The sequence below is a fragment of the Chiloscyllium plagiosum genome, chromosome 19 (genome assembly GCF_004010195.1).
Source record: "Chiloscyllium plagiosum isolate BGI_BamShark_2017 chromosome 19, ASM401019v2, whole genome shotgun sequence".
In the NCBI taxonomy this organism is placed as follows: domain Eukaryota; kingdom Metazoa; phylum Chordata; class Chondrichthyes; order Orectolobiformes; family Hemiscylliidae; genus Chiloscyllium; species Chiloscyllium plagiosum.
Window position 1 is genome coordinate 64,564,138 of NC_057728.1, and position 17,049 is coordinate 64,581,186.

General features: G+C 46.5%; 1 protein-coding gene across 1 annotated transcript; it reads left to right on the plus strand.

The window, feature by feature from the left end:
• The first annotated feature begins 412 nt into the window (after positions 1-412).
• Positions 413-1,415, plus strand: ascl1a (achaete-scute family bHLH transcription factor 1a). Its single transcript, XM_043708860.1, has one exon. It carries the CDS (start codon positions 748-750, stop codon positions 1,375-1,377), a length of 630 nt encoding a protein of 209 aa, XP_043564795.1. The 5' UTR covers positions 413-747; the 3' UTR covers positions 1,378-1,415.
• Positions 1,416-17,049: the final 15,634 nt, after the last annotated feature.

Below are 17,049 nucleotides of genomic sequence, written 5' to 3' on the forward strand. Positions count from 1 at the left end.
CCAGGTTACCCTAAAGAACATCGAGGCCATCAGAGAGAGAAAGAGAAAGGGGGAGAGAGGGAGAGAGAGAGAGCATGTGCTAGTCGCTGTGCCTGGACCCAGCATATTTTACTGCGCTGGACCTCTGTATTTTTCCCTTTGCAGGTTTGGAGTGGAGTGGTTAGCGGAGAGGGAGGTGGGTTGGGAAGGGGGGAGGTGTGAGCTCTATCCTGATGTTTAGAGAAGGTTGGAGTGGGGCGGGGGGACAGGTTGGGCGGGCGATGAGGGAGATTCGCTGCTCCTTGTTTATTCTGGGATTGGGGACGGCACGCGTCCGGCGCACGCCCCGGAGGTGGAGGTGGGGAGAGATAGAGCAGGCACATGGGCGGAGCTGCGGCGCAAGCCTGCCGTTTGAAAAGGCAGCGCCTAGGAGTTGGGGGGTTTCAGTGCAGCTCTGAGCAGAGGGGAGTGTGTGTGTGAGAGAGAGAGACAGGGAGCGGGGGCTTAGCAAACAGGAGCGAACACAAAGCACAGGCAGATACACACACAGGGAGAGAGAGAGAGACCTATCTGCACAGACGCCGCTTCGAGTCAAGATAAAGGGCGCACGGCGCAACACGCGAACGCCACGAGTCGGGCGCACGGCCGCCAGAGTTTGCACGGTCTGCACCGCGGATTCTCCCCTTCCCCCATCCCAGCCTCCCCCCATCACTCACCCTCCCCTCACTCTCCCTTCCAGCACTCTCCCCTGCGCCTCAGCAGCTCCTGATGCCCAGAATGGGGAGCAGCGTAAAGAGACTGACCAGTCAGCCACCTTACCTCCAGGCCGCCTGCCTTTACGCCGCTGCTCCGCCGAATGTGCAGGAGGTCCGCCTGGAGCCGGCCTCCGGTCCCCAGCAACAACAACAACCCGGCAGCGCCGGCCCGTCCCCCAGCAGCAAGTTCAAGCAGCAGCTGAAAAGGCAGCGCTCCTGTTCTCCCGAGTTACTGCGCTGCAAGCGGCGCCTGAATTTCAGCGGCTTCGGTTACAGCCTCCCCCCGCAGCAGCCGGCAGCAGTGGCCCGGCGGAACGAGAGGGAGAGGAACCGGGTGAAGCTGGTCAACCTGGGCTTCGCCACCCTCCGGGAGCATGTCCCCAACGGCAGCGCCAACAAGAAGATGAGCAAGGTGGAGACGCTGCGCTCGGCGGTGGAGTATATCCGGGCGTTACAGCAACTTCTGGATGAACACGATGCAGTGAGCGCGGTTTTCCAAGCCGGCCTGCTCTCCCCCACTCTCTCCACCGAGATCAACTCCATCGCTAGCTCTCCGGTCTCATCCTGCTCCTCCGAGGAGGTATCCAGCGAGCCTCTGAGTCCTGAGGAACAGGAACTCCTAGACTTTGCCAGCTGGTTTTGAGTGGTCTCACTCTCTCCATCTATCTCTCTCTCCATCTATCTCTCTCTCTCCATCTATCTCTCTCCTTCTTTCTCTCCCTCTATCTCTCTCTCTGTATCACTCTCTCATTCTCTCCCTCCCTCTACCCATCTTTCTCTCCCTCCCTCCCGCTATCATTCTCTCTGGGCAGCGGATATGGACTTCAATGGCGCTGCCATCCGGACCGCCCGAGATTCCTCTCCACTTCAAGATACTTGAGGGAGTGCTACCATTTCTGCCCTGGGTTGCGCTCCCTGCCCGCCCTGGATGTGACTGTCACCTCTCTTCCCCCCCCCCCCCGCCCCCCCACCACCCAAACACCCCGAGGTGAGGTGGCAGATGGTGGGGGTGCGTATGGAGGGTGTAGTTCCCGAATCCCCCGTGAATGGAGGAGGTACAGGGTCCCGGGAGCTGGTATCCCCGGCTCGATGGCCCGAATGGCCACCATCTGCACCGTCGCTATTCTGTAAACAAGAATCTCTCTGTCTGAAAGCAGTGTGGACACTGGAGATCTGAAAGAACCCGAGAACTGCTGGAGAAACTCACCAGCAAGTGTGGAGAGAGAGAGAGAGTTAATGTTTCAAGTCTGGATTGGCTTCTTCAGAACTGAAAGATGTTGGTAAAAACAGTATGTTTATGTCTTTTTGACAGAATAAACTGTCAACTGTCTAAAAGAGCTAACTGTCAGAAGTATAGGATAAAATATTCTTCCATCCTTTTCAGTTCTGAAGGGGTTACATTGCATTAGAAACGTGAGCCCTCTCTGTCTCCCTCTGCTAGTCTTACTGAATTTTTCCTGCATTTTCTGTGTTTCCATCCTGTACCTGTGTGGTGGACATCGTCAACCATCGTGCCTCGCCTCTCCAAATCAGTCAGGAGGAACAGTAAAGCAAGGTGGGGATTCCCAGGGAAACAGGGACCGGAGGTGGCGGCCTTACAAGACTCCCATCCTGCCCTGGCAAGGAGCCTTCATTGGCGAAGCCGCCCCGTGGATGCAATCACACTGAGTTCCGGGGCACCCTCGCCCCCTTCCCTCTGCCCCCTCCCCTCCGTTGTACTGGACAACCTGCAACAATCACCTGACGCCAGCGGTTAGCACTGCCTGCTCCCAGCTACTGTCCCTCTGCCAAGTTCACACCAACTCCGAGAACTCTCACAGACTTCTCAATCTGACCAACAGCACCATGTTATGGATGAGGTTCTTTCTTTGTCACATTTAATGCTTTACCCAATCAAAGAGCTGTTTTTTTAAATAATACTTTTATAATATTTTCAATATTGAATGCTTCAGGCCTTGAGTTTTTTTAATTACAAGAAAAAATCTATTTGTATCTATGCTAACCAGTTCTGAATTATATTAAGCTATTTTTGTATATAAGAGAGATGATTTATAGAGTTTTGTACACGACCTCGTTTTTTTTGTAAATATGTGTCGGGTCATCAGCTAAGGGAGAGTGTGATATCCGCACCATTGCCTTTGCATCTTCACCCGGGAGTTGCCGTTCTGCCAATTGGAATGTCAGGGATTCGGTTGGTGGATGACACATCCTGCTCTGACCTGCCGAAGAGTTCACCTAGTGTCTTATTCTCGTGTTTGGGAGCGGAACCTAACTGATTTCACTGCCTGAAGCAAACGGAACCATGTCTCCATGCTAAACGGCGGAATACAACTATCTGTTCTCGGCCCTGTTTTTGGTCCTATATATATTTATATATGAAGAGTTTTTGTTTTGTTTTGCAAACTGACAAAAGCGTGTCCCTATGATGTCTTTTTCCTACATATTAGTTTCATAATAAAGCATTTTTATATTTAAAAACAAAACTATCCTTGTTCGATGCAATGTATCTGCTTCACCAATATATCCAGCCTCGAACTTTAGATTTAAAAAAAAAAATCGTGGCCTTGGGATCTTCTAGGAAACCCTTGAAGGGTAGACGGGGCCCTGGTTTAATGTCCCTTTTTGCCGTTCGTGGGATGTGGGCTTTTATTGAGCCAGCATTTATTGCACATCCCCAATTGCCCTGGGGAAGGTGATCGTGAGCTGCCTTATAAAGCAGGTGAGATGTAGGTGCTATTAGGGAGGGAGTTGGCCCAGGAACGGCGATGTATTTCCAAGTCAGGGTGGTGAGTGGTTTGGAGGGGAACTTGCAGGGGGTGGTGTTCCCATATATCTGTTACCCTTGCCCTTCGAAATAATCGTGGGTTTGGAAGGTGCTGTCTCGGGAACCTTGGTGAGTTTCTGCAGTGCATCTTGTAGATGGTACACACTGCTGCTACTGAGCGTCGGTGGGAGAGGGAGAGGATGGTTGTGGATCTGATACCAATCAAGTGGGGCTGCTTTGTCCCTGGATGGTGTTATATTCCTGAGTGTTCAAGAAGGCGATCTTGTGGAGCAGCGTCTCTGCCTCTGAGCCAAGAGCCCTGAGTTCAGGCCCCACCTCAGGACTGGTTGGCCAGGGGAGGTTGTTAACCAACCTGCGAATCTGCCCCCTTGCCCTTTTCTGGCGACTTGAAGAATAGGGAAGTCCCCAGTTCAGTCCGAACAGAGTGGGAGCTGGAGTGCAACATCGCCGTAAGCACGTGTCATCCTGGACTGACACGTCCAGGCAGACGGGGACTATTCCCTCATCCCCCGGACATGTACCACTCACGTTGGCTGTGCACTGCGGCGGAGAGTGTGGAGTTTGAGTTGGGAGTCCCGACCAGACTGAACCCCATAGACTTTAAAGTTTAAATGGGTTGGCGGGGGGTCTAGGATGGAACAGGAAGGTGGAGGTAACGTGTTCAATTCTCTGCACATCCCACGTATCGATCAGCCGTTAAGCTCTGTGACATGTCTCAGGCATTCGAAGGCCCGACAATTTGATTACCAAATATCCTCCACAGCGCCAGCTGTGATTTTCTTACATAGCTTTAAGAGACCGCTTTCAAAACGCGCTGCGGTGTTTTGTTGGCTACTCTCTGTCAGTTAGTGGGGACGTGACAGGAATATTAGTTCTGTCTATTCCGGTTGTCCTTACGACTTGTCATCGGAAACGAGACGAACATTCCGCTTGCGTACACGCAGCCAAGCGGAACCGTGAATGGGCCAGCGCTCCGCCGTTAGACAATAGCCCAGGCTTCAGGTCGGAAATGTATTGCTGCTGGATTCTCCTCAGTTTAAGGATTGGCTAGCGGGGATGGGATGGGATGGGGGAGGGGGAGATGTGATTGTGGAACTGAACTGGAAAAATATAAGTAATTGCTGCCAGATTTGCGGGGGGTCCAATAGAGAGGCGTTCCTTTAATGTGGGTCGCCTCTCTCTCTCACACACACTGTCTCTCTTTCACACACACACTCTCTCTCTCTCTCTCACACACACACACACATAGTCTCTCTCTCTCTCTCTCACACACACACACACACACTCTCTCTCTCTCTGGGACAGTATTCAAGTTGCTTCACCATTCCTAACGTTCAAAGAATGACTGCTCCAAAGCTCAGAAATGCTACATCTCTGGGATGTACTTTGCACCAGGGTATCGGATAAAAGACGCCCGTCTAAAATCCACACTTTAATCACCAGCACACCGGCCTTTGAGCTTGAAAGAGGGAGGATGGGGTAGGTGGGGTGGAGCAGGGGAGGTTTAGCATTGATGCCGATCCAGTTAGCAGATTCCAGAACGTTCGTCATGATTTGGAGACGCCGGTGCTGGACTAGGGTGGACAAAGTTAAAAACTCACCCAGCACCAGGTTATAGTCCAACAGGTTTATTTGGAAGCAGCGCTCCGAAAGCTAGTTCTTCCAGATATACCTGTTGGACGATAACCTGGGATTGTGCGACTTTTAACTTTCCACAACTTTCATCAACCACGTGCCTTGGGTCCGAAACAAAAAGTGCTGGAGAAACCCAACAGGTCCGACAGCATCCGTGAAGAGGCCTGTGACCCTTCTTCAGAAACCTGACTAGAGCAGTTTGTTCAACAGTAGATTTGGGAGTTGGCTGAAATTTGGAAACTGCCCCAGAGGAGCCACAGCCCGCAGGGGAGATGATGTTTTTACACAGCGTGCTGTGATTTGGAGATTTTGTTTTAACACAGGGTGCTGTGGTTGGCAGGGGACTTTTTTTTACACGTGGTGCTGTGATTTGGAGAAGTTTTTTTTTACAGTGTGCTGTGATTTGGAGGCGCAGGAAACCGTTTCAAGAGCAGTTTTGAATAAAGAGAGAATTGGAGAAATATTTGTTGGGGAAATGAGGGGATTGGACAAATAGATCTTCCAAGGGCTAACACACACATACACGCACTCACACACACAAACACACTCACACCGGACACACACCGGGCACACACACTCACAGGAGAAAGTGAGGGCTGCAGATGCTGGAGATCAGAGCTGAAAATGTGTTGCTGGAAAAGCGCAGCAGGTCAGGCAGCATCCAGGGAACAGGAGAATCGACGTTTCGGGCATAAGCCCTTCTTCAGGATTCCTGAAGAAGGGCTTATGCCCGAAACGTCGATTCTCCTGTTCCCTGGATGCTGCCTGACCTGCTGCGCTTTTCCAGCGACACATTTTCACCACACACTCACATACCAGGCACACACACACTCTCGGTCGAATATACTGTAAATGATATACCGCGATCCTGTTCTGAATGCAAACCGTTATACATCTCAGAAAATCAGAAACTCAGGCAGAAAATCAAAACTACTTGTCACGGAGCCTCCATAGGTTTTACAAAGTCACAAAGAATGGTTGCCACTGTTTAACTTGGAGAGAAGCTTGAGAAGGGGAACTGATTCAGGTGTACAACGGGCAGACCGCGAAAAGGTTTATCTCCCCGTCCCCCCAGCAATGGGGTGGATAACCAGGGGACACGGTTTTCAAGTCGCGAGCAGGTTTAGAGGGGATTTGAGGAAACAAACAGAGACAGGTGGGGAATCTGGTACTCTCTGCCTTTAGAAGCAGAAACCCTCATCACATTGCAGAAACATTTAAATGTTTTTCATGCGATGGGCCAAGTGCTGGAATATGGGATTAGAATAGTTAGAAACTCGATGACCGGGTTGGACATGGCGGGCCGAAGTGCCTCCATCCTCTGACTCTAATTACAGGAACGCCTCTTCACTGGGACCTGGCCTCTGCGACAGCTGGCCTGTTTCTGCTAAACTAATATTCTTTCAAGGATTCGTGGTGCTAGAAAAGCACAGCAGTTCAGGCAGCATCCAAAAGCCCTTTTGCTCGAAATGTCGATTTTACTGCTCCTCGGACGCTGCCTGAACTGCTGTGCTCTTCCAGCCCCACTAATCCAGAATCTGGTTCCCAGCATCTGCAGTCATTGTTTTTACCTCGTTGATTTTAATATCCTTTCAAACCCACTCCATCTTTCAGAACCTTGCTTTCAGTTCCTGTCCTATCACCATTCCTGATGAAGGGCTTTAGCCCGAAACGTCGACTCTCCTGTTCCTCGGATACTGCCTGACCTGCTGTGCTTTTCCAGCACCACTCCCTCAACTCTGCCTCTCCAACATCTGCAGTCCTCACTTTCTCCGAGTTGATTTCAGTTCCTATTCCGAACCCGTGAAGTATGAACGGGATGAGCACGGTCTCAGGTCCCTCAGGTGGGGGTCTGATATGAGCTCTCTCCATCTCCTGAGCATTTGGTCCTACAGAGTGACCTGGAAATCATTCACTGCCGCCTCCGCGTTGTCTCCCCAGCGCCTGGACAGAAAAAAAAACTACAGTGATCTCAGAAATATACGGAGAAACCATTTCAACCCACTCTCGGTACTCGGCGTGTCACTCTCACCAATAATCTGCCATGTGGAAAATCACTATTCCTAACAGCAAACACCAATTTTGAAGCGAAATAGTTACAGAACACCGACTCCCCCTACAAGTCATCGCTCGATTTATGATTATTCTGGTAACCAGGGTGTGGAGGTGCTGCTGTTGGACAGGGGTTGAATTGAATTGAATTTATTGTCACGTGTACCAAGGCACAGTGAAAAGCTTTGCCTTGCGAGCAATGCAGAGTTAAGTAGCATATATAGTCAATATTAGGTTAACCCCAGAGGCAAAAACAGAGGTACAGGAGAATGTTAAGAGTTTGTGAGTCCATTCCGTATTCTAACAACAGTAGGGTAGAAACTGTGCGTGTGTTCAGGCATCTGTACCATCTCCCCAGTGGTAGATGTTGTAGAAAAGCATTGCCAGGGTGGGATGCACCAGGTTATAGTCAAAAAGCAGGCGCCTCAACAATGCAGAGGTACTCGGCCTGAGGGCGTGGCCTATCGCGACAGGAATTGCACGCTGATTTGCAGATGGCATGTACCTTCAGTCAGCTCACAGGCTGATGGAAATGGATTGACAGCTCAATTAGCCGGGAAGGAGATGGAGAGATAGTAAGAAAGATGGAGAGAGTGTATGCAAAAGAGATGGAGGAAGAAGAGATATTGAGAGGGGGAATTTGACGAAGAAATGGAGAGCGTGTGTGAGAGAGAGAGGATGATGGAGAGATAGGGAGACAGAAGTAGAGTGTGTCAGAGAGCGCGAGGATGATAGAGAGATAGGGAGACAGAAATAGAGTGTGTCAGAGAGCGCGAGGATGATAGAGAGATAGGGAGACAGAAATAGAGTGTGTCAGAGAGCGCGAGGATGATAGAGAGATAGGGAGACAGAAATAGAGTGTGTCAGAGAGCGCGAGGATGATAGAGAGATAGGGAGACAGAAATAGAGTGTGTCAGAGAGCGCGAGGATGATAGAGAGATAGGGAGACAGAAATAGAGTGTGTCAGAGAGCGCGAGGATGATAGAGAGATAGGGAGACAGAAATAGAGTGTGTCAGAGAGCGCGAGGATGATAGAGAGATAGGGAGACAGAAATAGAGTGTGTCAGAGAGCGCGAGGATGATAGAGAGATAGGGAGACAGAAATAGAGTGTGTCAGAGAGCGCGAGGATGATAGAGAGATAGGGAGACAGAAATAGAGTGTGTCAGAGAGCGCGAGGATGATAGAGAGATAGGGAGACAGAAATAGAGTGTGTCAGAGAGCGCGAGGATGATAGAGAGATAGGGAGACAGAAATAGAGTGTGTCAGAGAGCGCGAGGATGATAGAGAGATAGGGAGACAGAAATAGAGTGTGTCAGAGAGCGCGAGGATGATAGAGAGATAGGGAGACAGAAATAGAGTGTGTCAGAGAGCGCGAGGATGATAGAGAGATAGGGAGACAGAAATAGAGTGTGTCAGAGAGCGCGAGGATGATAGAGAGATAGGGAGACAGAAATAGAGTGTGTCAGAGAGCGCGAGGATGATAGAGAGATAGGGAGACAGAAATAGAGTGTGTCAGAGAGCGCGAGGATGATAGAGAGATAGGGAGACAGAAATAGAGTGTGTCAGAGAGCGCGAGGATGATAGAGAGATAGGGAGACAGAAATAGAGTGTGTCAGAGAGCGCGAGGATGATAGAGAGATAGGGAGACAGAAATAGAGTGTGTCAGAGAGCGCGAGGATGATAGAGAGATAGGGAGACAGAAATAGAGTGTGTCAGAGAGCGCGAGGATGATAGAGAGATAGGGAGACAGAAATAGAGTGTGTCAGAGAGCGCGAGGATGATAGAGAGATAGGGAGACAGAAATAGAGTGTGTCAGAGAGCGCGAGGATGATAGAGAGATAGGGAGACAGAAATAGAGTGTGTCAGAGAGCGCGAGGATGATAGAGAGATAGGGAGACAGAAATAGAGTGTGTCAGAGAGCGCGAGGATGATAGAGAGATAGGGAGACAGAAATAGAGTGTGTCAGAGAGCGCGAGGATGATAGAGAGATAGGGAGACAGAAATAGAGTGTGTCAGAGAGCGCGAGGATGATAGAGAGATAGGGAGACAGAAATAGAGTGTGTCAGAGAGCGCGAGGATGATAGAGAGATAGGGAGACAGAAATAGAGTGTGTCAGAGAGCGCGAGGATGATAGAGAGATAGGGAGACAGAAATAGAGTGTGTCAGAGAGCGCCGCCCCTCCTCCTCCCCGCGCCCCCTCCGCCTTTTCCCCATTTTCCTCCTCTCCCTCCCCATCCGCTCCCTCCGCTCAGCCCCCGCTCGGGACCGCTCTCCCTCCCATAGTTTCTGCATTGATTGATTTTTAGATCCACAGGGAAGAGAAGGTGGTTGGTTGGGGGGGTGTGACTGGGAGCCTTGGAAAGGCTGTTTGCAACGGAAAAAAAGAACTTTAATGTCCCCGTTTAAATGTGCGTCAAACATTAAATACTCCCGCAATAAACCCTCGGCCAGATATAAATCTCGGCTGAACGCAGTTTGCTTTAACACAGCATTTGGCCGTTACAAGTGTCCCCGAGTGAAATTGGCAGAATCTCGAGTAAAAATCACACTGTGTGCTTTACCCCCCAAAAAATCCCACCTCCTGCCATCGGTCTGAAAGAACATCAAAATTTCATTCCTTTAATAAACATTAATTCCTTTAACAACAAAATGTAAATTGTGTGCAATTGGTAACCCTCTCTTTAGAGAATTTAACAGGAAACCAGTGATTGACTCGATACACAGGCCCCCAGTCTGACTGTAAATAGGTATCAAACACCGACACTCCCAATATTGAGAAGCAGTAATTTTACTGGACTTGCTGATTAAACTCAAAGGTTAGTTAAATTACACAGCATCCCCTCCTTTCCCCCACCTACTCCCTCCCCAAACTCATGAATAATGCTGGTCTCCCTTGGCTGCGTGTACCCCGAGCGCCGGCTCTCAAATAAAGCAGCGCTCTGTTTAGACAGTTCGAATGAATTCCATTCCATCGCCGCGATTAAGAAGATAAAAGCAACACAATTAAGGGTTCGCCTGTCATTAATCATTATCGCTTTTCTCCGCCAGCCTGTCAACCGTGATGAAAATAAAAAATGCCATATCTAATTGCTTTTATTTACTCAACCCCCGGCAAAGAAAAGGGAAGAGAGAGAGAGAAAAAAGTTTGGGAGAATTGAGAGCGAGATAAGCGGCGCACGGATGCTCAATGTCAAACACACTTTGGTTAATCTGTCTTTTCACTCCGCCGAGCATTGATTGGCACTGGACCCAAACCCACGGCGCAGATTGGACGCTATAATCCACTTGCACTCGTCTTAAACGCGGCTGGAATGAGCAATGAGACCATCTCTGTAAGCCCACAAGCATTCCTGAATCACTGCACTCGCCCAGCCACAAGGCTCAGCAAGAGCAGCTTTAAAGCGTTTTAAAATCCACATTATCAACGGCAAAGTAACAGTCATTGCGCTTCGGTCAGAATCTCGGGAAAACAGACCATGAAAGGGCAGGTTTTGTTCGGCCGCAGGGGCTGGGAGTGGTGGTGAGGGGGGAGTGCGGTGTGGATGGTGGAGTCACTTTTATGAAGTTATTTAATTATATTTTGGGGCGAGTGGAGCAATTATATTGCTGTCGTTTTAATTAATTTTGCGGGGGACTGGAGTACTTTTTATGAAGTTATTTTAATCATTTTGCGGGGTGTACAATAACTTTTATGAAGTGATTTTTATCAATTCATTTTTGGGGGTAATACAATAAGTTTTGTGAAGTATTTTTTATCAATTCATTTTTGGGGGGTGTGGATTCACTTTTCTGAAATAATTTTAATTAATTTTGGCGTGAAAGTAGAGTAAGTTTTCTAAAGTAATTTTATTAATTTATGTTTGAGGGGCGGGGAATCACTTTTATGAAGTAATTCTAATTAATTAATTTTTGACGAGGGTGGGGCAAGTTTTAAGAAGTAATTTCAATTCATTGACTTAGGGATATGCGGAGTCATTTTTATGGAATATTTTTAATTATTTTTTTTGGAGGGGGGAGGCTTCTCGATCATTCGGAGCAGTGTCTCCTTCTCTGTTCCTGGCGTGAATTTCCATTTGGGGCACAGGGAGTTGCAGTTTATTACAGAGGGAAAGGCAGCATGCTGTTACTGTGAAATGCAGTTTTGATTGATATCCAAAGCACTTCCACCAGAACTAGACCGTGACATGGTAAATGAAAAAAATGCCATATGGATGTTACATTGAGCAGACAATACAGGAACGATTAAAGGCTACAGGCACCAAGAGAGCAGCGGATCCGAGATGAAATTACGCCAATATGCCCCTGAAAGGGCGGATTAATTGCGAAACACCAGCAAAACCCCAATTCGAAGTTCCATTAATTTAAAACTTTACGCTTTCTTGCAGTAACATCTACTGAAACTGAATTTGTCATTTGCTGTGTCGAAACCGCCCCCTATTTAAAACCAAACAGAACTCATTGTGCACTTTAACCCAGTTTCATATTTTGACTCCCTCTCGCAAAAAAGATTCAAAGAATCACAATGAACCAATCACAATACAAATTTTAAAAAGTCTACACAAAATAAACCAATTAAAATCGAAACAAAGGCAATGGACACAAAAGTAGAAATTGCTCGAAAAGCTCAGCAGATCTGGCAGCATCTGTGGAGAGAGAAATCAGGGTTAACGTTTCGGGTCGAGTGACCCTTCTTCAGACCCTCCAAATTTACAGCATCTGCAGTTCTTTGGGTTTTTATTAAAGGTCAGCCCAATAAAACCGGTCAGCGTTCAGAGAAGCCAAAACAGTGATATGTAAGTTCTTGATTTGTAGGGGAATGAAGGGTTACGGGAAGAAGGCAGGAGAATGGGATTTCAGCCAGGATCGAGGAGCAGACTCGATGGGCCGAATAGCCTAATCCTGCTCCTATATTTGATGGTCTTATTATGGCCTAAAACAGAATCAGTTATAGACAGGACGAAGTAAACAAGCAAAGTCGCCATAGTGCCGGATTGTCCTTATCCGAAAACTACTAACGTTGAAAAAAATGTCTAAATGTTTCAGCCAAAGAAATGCAAGGAAAAAGCAAAATAAAGCAAAAACAAAGTAAGAGCTCAATCCATAGTCATTCGGTTAATGCTGGCCCTGCCTGCGCCCCCCAGGACACTCTTTAAATCCTATTCAACTAAACCCAGGAATAGCTGGAGAAACTCAGCAGGTCGGACAGCATCTGTCCAGAGAGAAACAAAGTTAATGTTTCGAGCCCACTGACCCTTCAGAAGACTTACAAAAGTCAAACCAGATTATAGTCCAACAGGCTTTCGGAGTGTTGCTTCTTCATCAGGACATTCCGAATGAAGGTCTTACGCCCGAAACCTGCTGCTCAGATGCTGCCTGACCTGCTGTGCTTTTCCAGCGCCGCGCTTTGCGACTATAACCTGGTGTCGTGTGACTCCTGACTTCGTGCACCCCAGTCCAACACCAGCATCTCCATATCAGACCATTTACGATTGTGATTTACAGATATCCATTTCCAACTTCAGTCATATTTATTATGCGCAATGATTTGGGGAGCGAGGACACTAACTTTGCTTTCTCGCCCAGATGCTGCCAGACCTGCTGAGTTTCTCCAGCAATTTCTGTTTTTGGACCAGAGAAGAAAGCGGGTTTGATGAAAGCTGCACAATTAAAATGGAGCAGTGCAGCAGTTCAACAGAAAACCACAGACGTCAAAGTGCGGCAATAAGTATTAGTTTGTCAAAACAGCCTGACTATTTTGGATCACAGTATCCATTGAGTTAATACTGGCTAAAAGACTATTCACAGTGCTGAATGCAAATCAGCGATAAGCAGTTCTTTTTAACCTGAAAAGGGCGATTTTCGCTTTGCATATCTATATAGCAAGAGCTGCATGTCAAACATAATTCACCATGCCGTATTCTTGGGCTTCGAATTCATCAGGCCTGAAGAGATTACCTCTTCGTTCAGTGATTAATGAGCTGCTGTGTGATTTCAACTGTAATGACTTTCCGATCATCAAGAACCATAGTCGTATTTCTTTTGTGGATTTGCAAAGCTATTATCAAGGGGGCTACAGCCCAAAAAGATTTCTCAGATAGCTAAGTATTTCTGCAAATCTCAGCACCTCTTATCTTGCCCCCAAAGTGCGGTAACCATCGGATAGATCAGCACAACTCAAACCCCTCATCTTCTTCCTGTTCTTTTACAAGTCGCTATTTTGTTTTGTTCGAATCTGGATTGGTAGCGCTGATAGTCCACAAAGTAAAGCTTCCGCTAGTTTAGAAAAGGCCAAGAGTAATTACTTTGTTTTCTAAATTTGGAGTCTAATTAATTTGGATATAATGCTATTCTGAGCAGAAAGATAACTAACATTTATCTTTATTGCCTCCTGGCCAAAGTGGAATGAGATAGGGCAACATGGATTATCTGGAAGTACACACAGTCCAGTATTATTATGCTAATAAAAATGTTGCCTCATTTCTAACATGGGTCAAAGTTGACAGTGGGTTGGGTATTACCTAACACCAACATGAAGATCTCACACAATTCTGGTAGCATGTAAATAAGTCAATTATGAGCTACTCAAGACCATTTTTGAATTCAGAAGTAGGTGTATCATCCCACAATACTTCTGGTAATATGGTGGCAGAGCTCAGGCTCCTGAGCCCAAGGCTCACCTGCTCATTCTTCCATCTGCCTTTTCTTTTCTTTTTCTTTTCTCCTTGGCTGATGGGGGAGTGTGGGTCCAGCATGGTACCCAGCATCCCTATAGGGGGCTGCTACATCGACGGAGAGATGATGGTGAGGTGGGCCCAGCAGAAAAAGGATGTTGCCTGTAGAGTTGTGATTCATCATTGGTGGGTCCAGCACAGATGGCGGTGAGTCAGTGGAAGGAGGAGTGATGGTGCAAGAGGGGTGATGGTGAAGAAGGGCTGATGGTGCAGGAGGAGTGATGGTGAAAGAGGGGTGATGGTGCAGGAGGGGTGATGGTGAAGAAAGAGTGATGGTGAAGGAGGGGTGATGGTGCAGGAGGGGTGATGGTGCAAGAGGGGTGATGGTGAAGAAGGGGTGATGGTGAAGGAGGGGTGTTGGTGCAGGAGGGGTGATGGTGAAGGCATTGGAATGAAGATAGACTCTCTTTCAGCTTTATCTTTTGAATTTCTTTTTCTTAAGCTATTCAAAATGGCACCAGATCATGGTGACAGTTGAAGATTTTCACTGCATTTTACTGTATTATTCACTGTAAATACACGTAGCAATAAATCGTTTGTTCATTCATTCATTCAATTGTGCCTTGGTTGTGATTACACCTGGATATTTCTGTGCAATTTTGGACTCCCTGTATAAAGAGGATAGACAGTTGCTAATCAATATGTCCAAATGTATTATGACAAACCTCTGGAACAGGTGAGACTTAAATGCAGGGCTCCTGGTTCAGAAGCAGATACATTACCACTGATATACTTGCCATGGAGAAAGTGCAGTGAAGGTTCACTTGGCTGATACTGGGGATGGCAGGATAATTCTGTGAGGAGAGGTTGGTTCAACTGAGCCTATTTTCACTACAGTTTGGAAGGATGAGAGGGGATCTGGTTGAAAACAATAAATTCTAGCAGAGCTGGACAGATAGGGCAGGGAGGACATTTCCTCTTGATGGGGAGTCTAAAACCAGAGGACACAGTCATTGGATACAGGATAGCCCATTTAGGATGGAGATGAGAGAATTCTTCACTCTGAGGTTAGTGACCTGGTTGAATTCTCTACCACTAGAAGCTGTGGAGGTTGGTAGGAAAGATAAACAGGAAAGCATTTTGTGAAGAAGACATAATAAAGTTGCACATGGATATGGATAAATTGAGTGAGTGGGGAAAAATCTGGTAGAAGGGGAATGAAAAGGCATTTACTTTGGCAAGAGGAATATAAAAGCAGATAATCAATTAAGCAGGGAACAATCATGGAAATCCATTGGAATTTAGGTCTTCCAGCACATGAGTCACAAAAGTTATTGTGCAGCTACAGCACTTAATCAAAAAGGCTAATGGGATGTTATCCCTTATTGCAGTAAAAATTGAATTCAAGAGTAAGGATTGTGTTTCAGTTATACAAGACATTAGTGAGACTTTATCTTGAAAATGGTTTGTATTTTTGGTTTCCTTATTTAAGGTAGGATGTAAATGCACTGGAGGTGGCTCAGAAGAGGTTTACTGGATTGATCCCTGATGTGAGGGTGCTGGTGTTGGACTAAGGTTGACATCGTCAGGTGAAGTGACTTCACCTGATGAAGGAGCAGCGCTCTGAAAGCTTGTGATTTCAGACAAACCTGTTGGATTCTTGCCTGGTATCTTGTGCCTTCTGGATTGATCTCTGGTTGTCTAATGAGGAAAGGTTGGACAGGCTGGGCTTATTTACACTGAAGTTTAGAGAGTGGCACATGATTTGTTTGAAGTGTATAAGATCCGGAATGGTCTTGATGAGGTAGACATGGAAGTAATGTTTCCTCTTGTGGTGAGTCCAGAACAATAGGATACTGTTTTAAAGTTATGTGTCACATTATCACGACAGACATGTGGAAAAACTTTCATTTTCAGTGGATTGTATGAATTTGAATTGTTCTGTTCCAGGAGCCAATGTAGACAGGGTCATCCAATATTTTTGAAGTGAATACATTCTTGTTAGGCTGGAGAATCAATGGTAATTCGGGGTAGACAAAAATGTGAAATTCAAAATACAAACAGATCTTCTATCTTCCTCTCCATCTCGTCTGCAGGAAAGTTGAGAGGCAATCTGCCCATCTTTTAGCCTAGCAATGGTGATAGATTCCTAAGTGCCATTTGTATCCTCAGCTCATGGGTCTTATTCCTTAGGCTCTCTGCATTAAAATATATTCAATTTAGCCTTGCTAAAAGCACTTATTTCTTATCTAGGTTATGTTATCTGGACTCACTCACTTTTGAACTTTTAATTCCAGTTTAGCTTCTCTCTCCCTTGAGCTACTTGGCAGGATCCCATCCTCCTGCCAATCTGGGTAATTGAGTGTGACAACGTGTCGGTAAGGTAATTAGGACTTCTAATTAAACTGCAACATCAGGGAGAATCTGTGTCTGCAGTTCCTGTCACTCAACTGGGTTACCTCAGTGATCCACTACAACCTAATCATGGGATCATTGTAAAAGAGGCAAATAAATGGTGCCAGCTTTTTTCTGTAAAAAGGCGACACATAATGGTTCATCAGCTGGGAATGAAAACCTCAGTTAGTTTTGTATCGCAAATGACCTGAACGAGTGTGTCAAATTACAAATTTCATGAAACTTTTTTTAAAATTAAATTGTTCATTCCCTCCTCATAAAACTGTTATGGACATGGGGTCTTTTGGGGTATAGTCTGAGAGCATTATTCCATGAGTGAATTGTCACATTGTTCCAATATCTAACATATGTGGGTAGGAGTTAACTCTATACCCATGGCCCATAACATTGGGGTTCAATGTTGACTCATGCTAGAGAAATTAAGGACAGCATTAGATTAAATCCAAACGCTCATGTTGTCGCTGTAAAGAGCTGAAAGTATGAGGATTGGAAGAAATTTAAAAAGCAACAAATGAGGACCAAAACATAAATGAAGTGGCAGAAAATAGAATATGAGAGCAAGTTAGCAAGTTGGTAGGAATAGTTATAAATACATAAAAACAAAGATATTTAGTGAAATTTAAGGGCAGACTAGAAGGAAATCATAATGGGAATAAGGGAATGGCAAACAGATTGAAGAAAGATTTTGCACCTATTTCCACATTAGAAATGTCATAGAGCACAATGGATAGGCTGGAGAACCCAAGGTCAAATGAG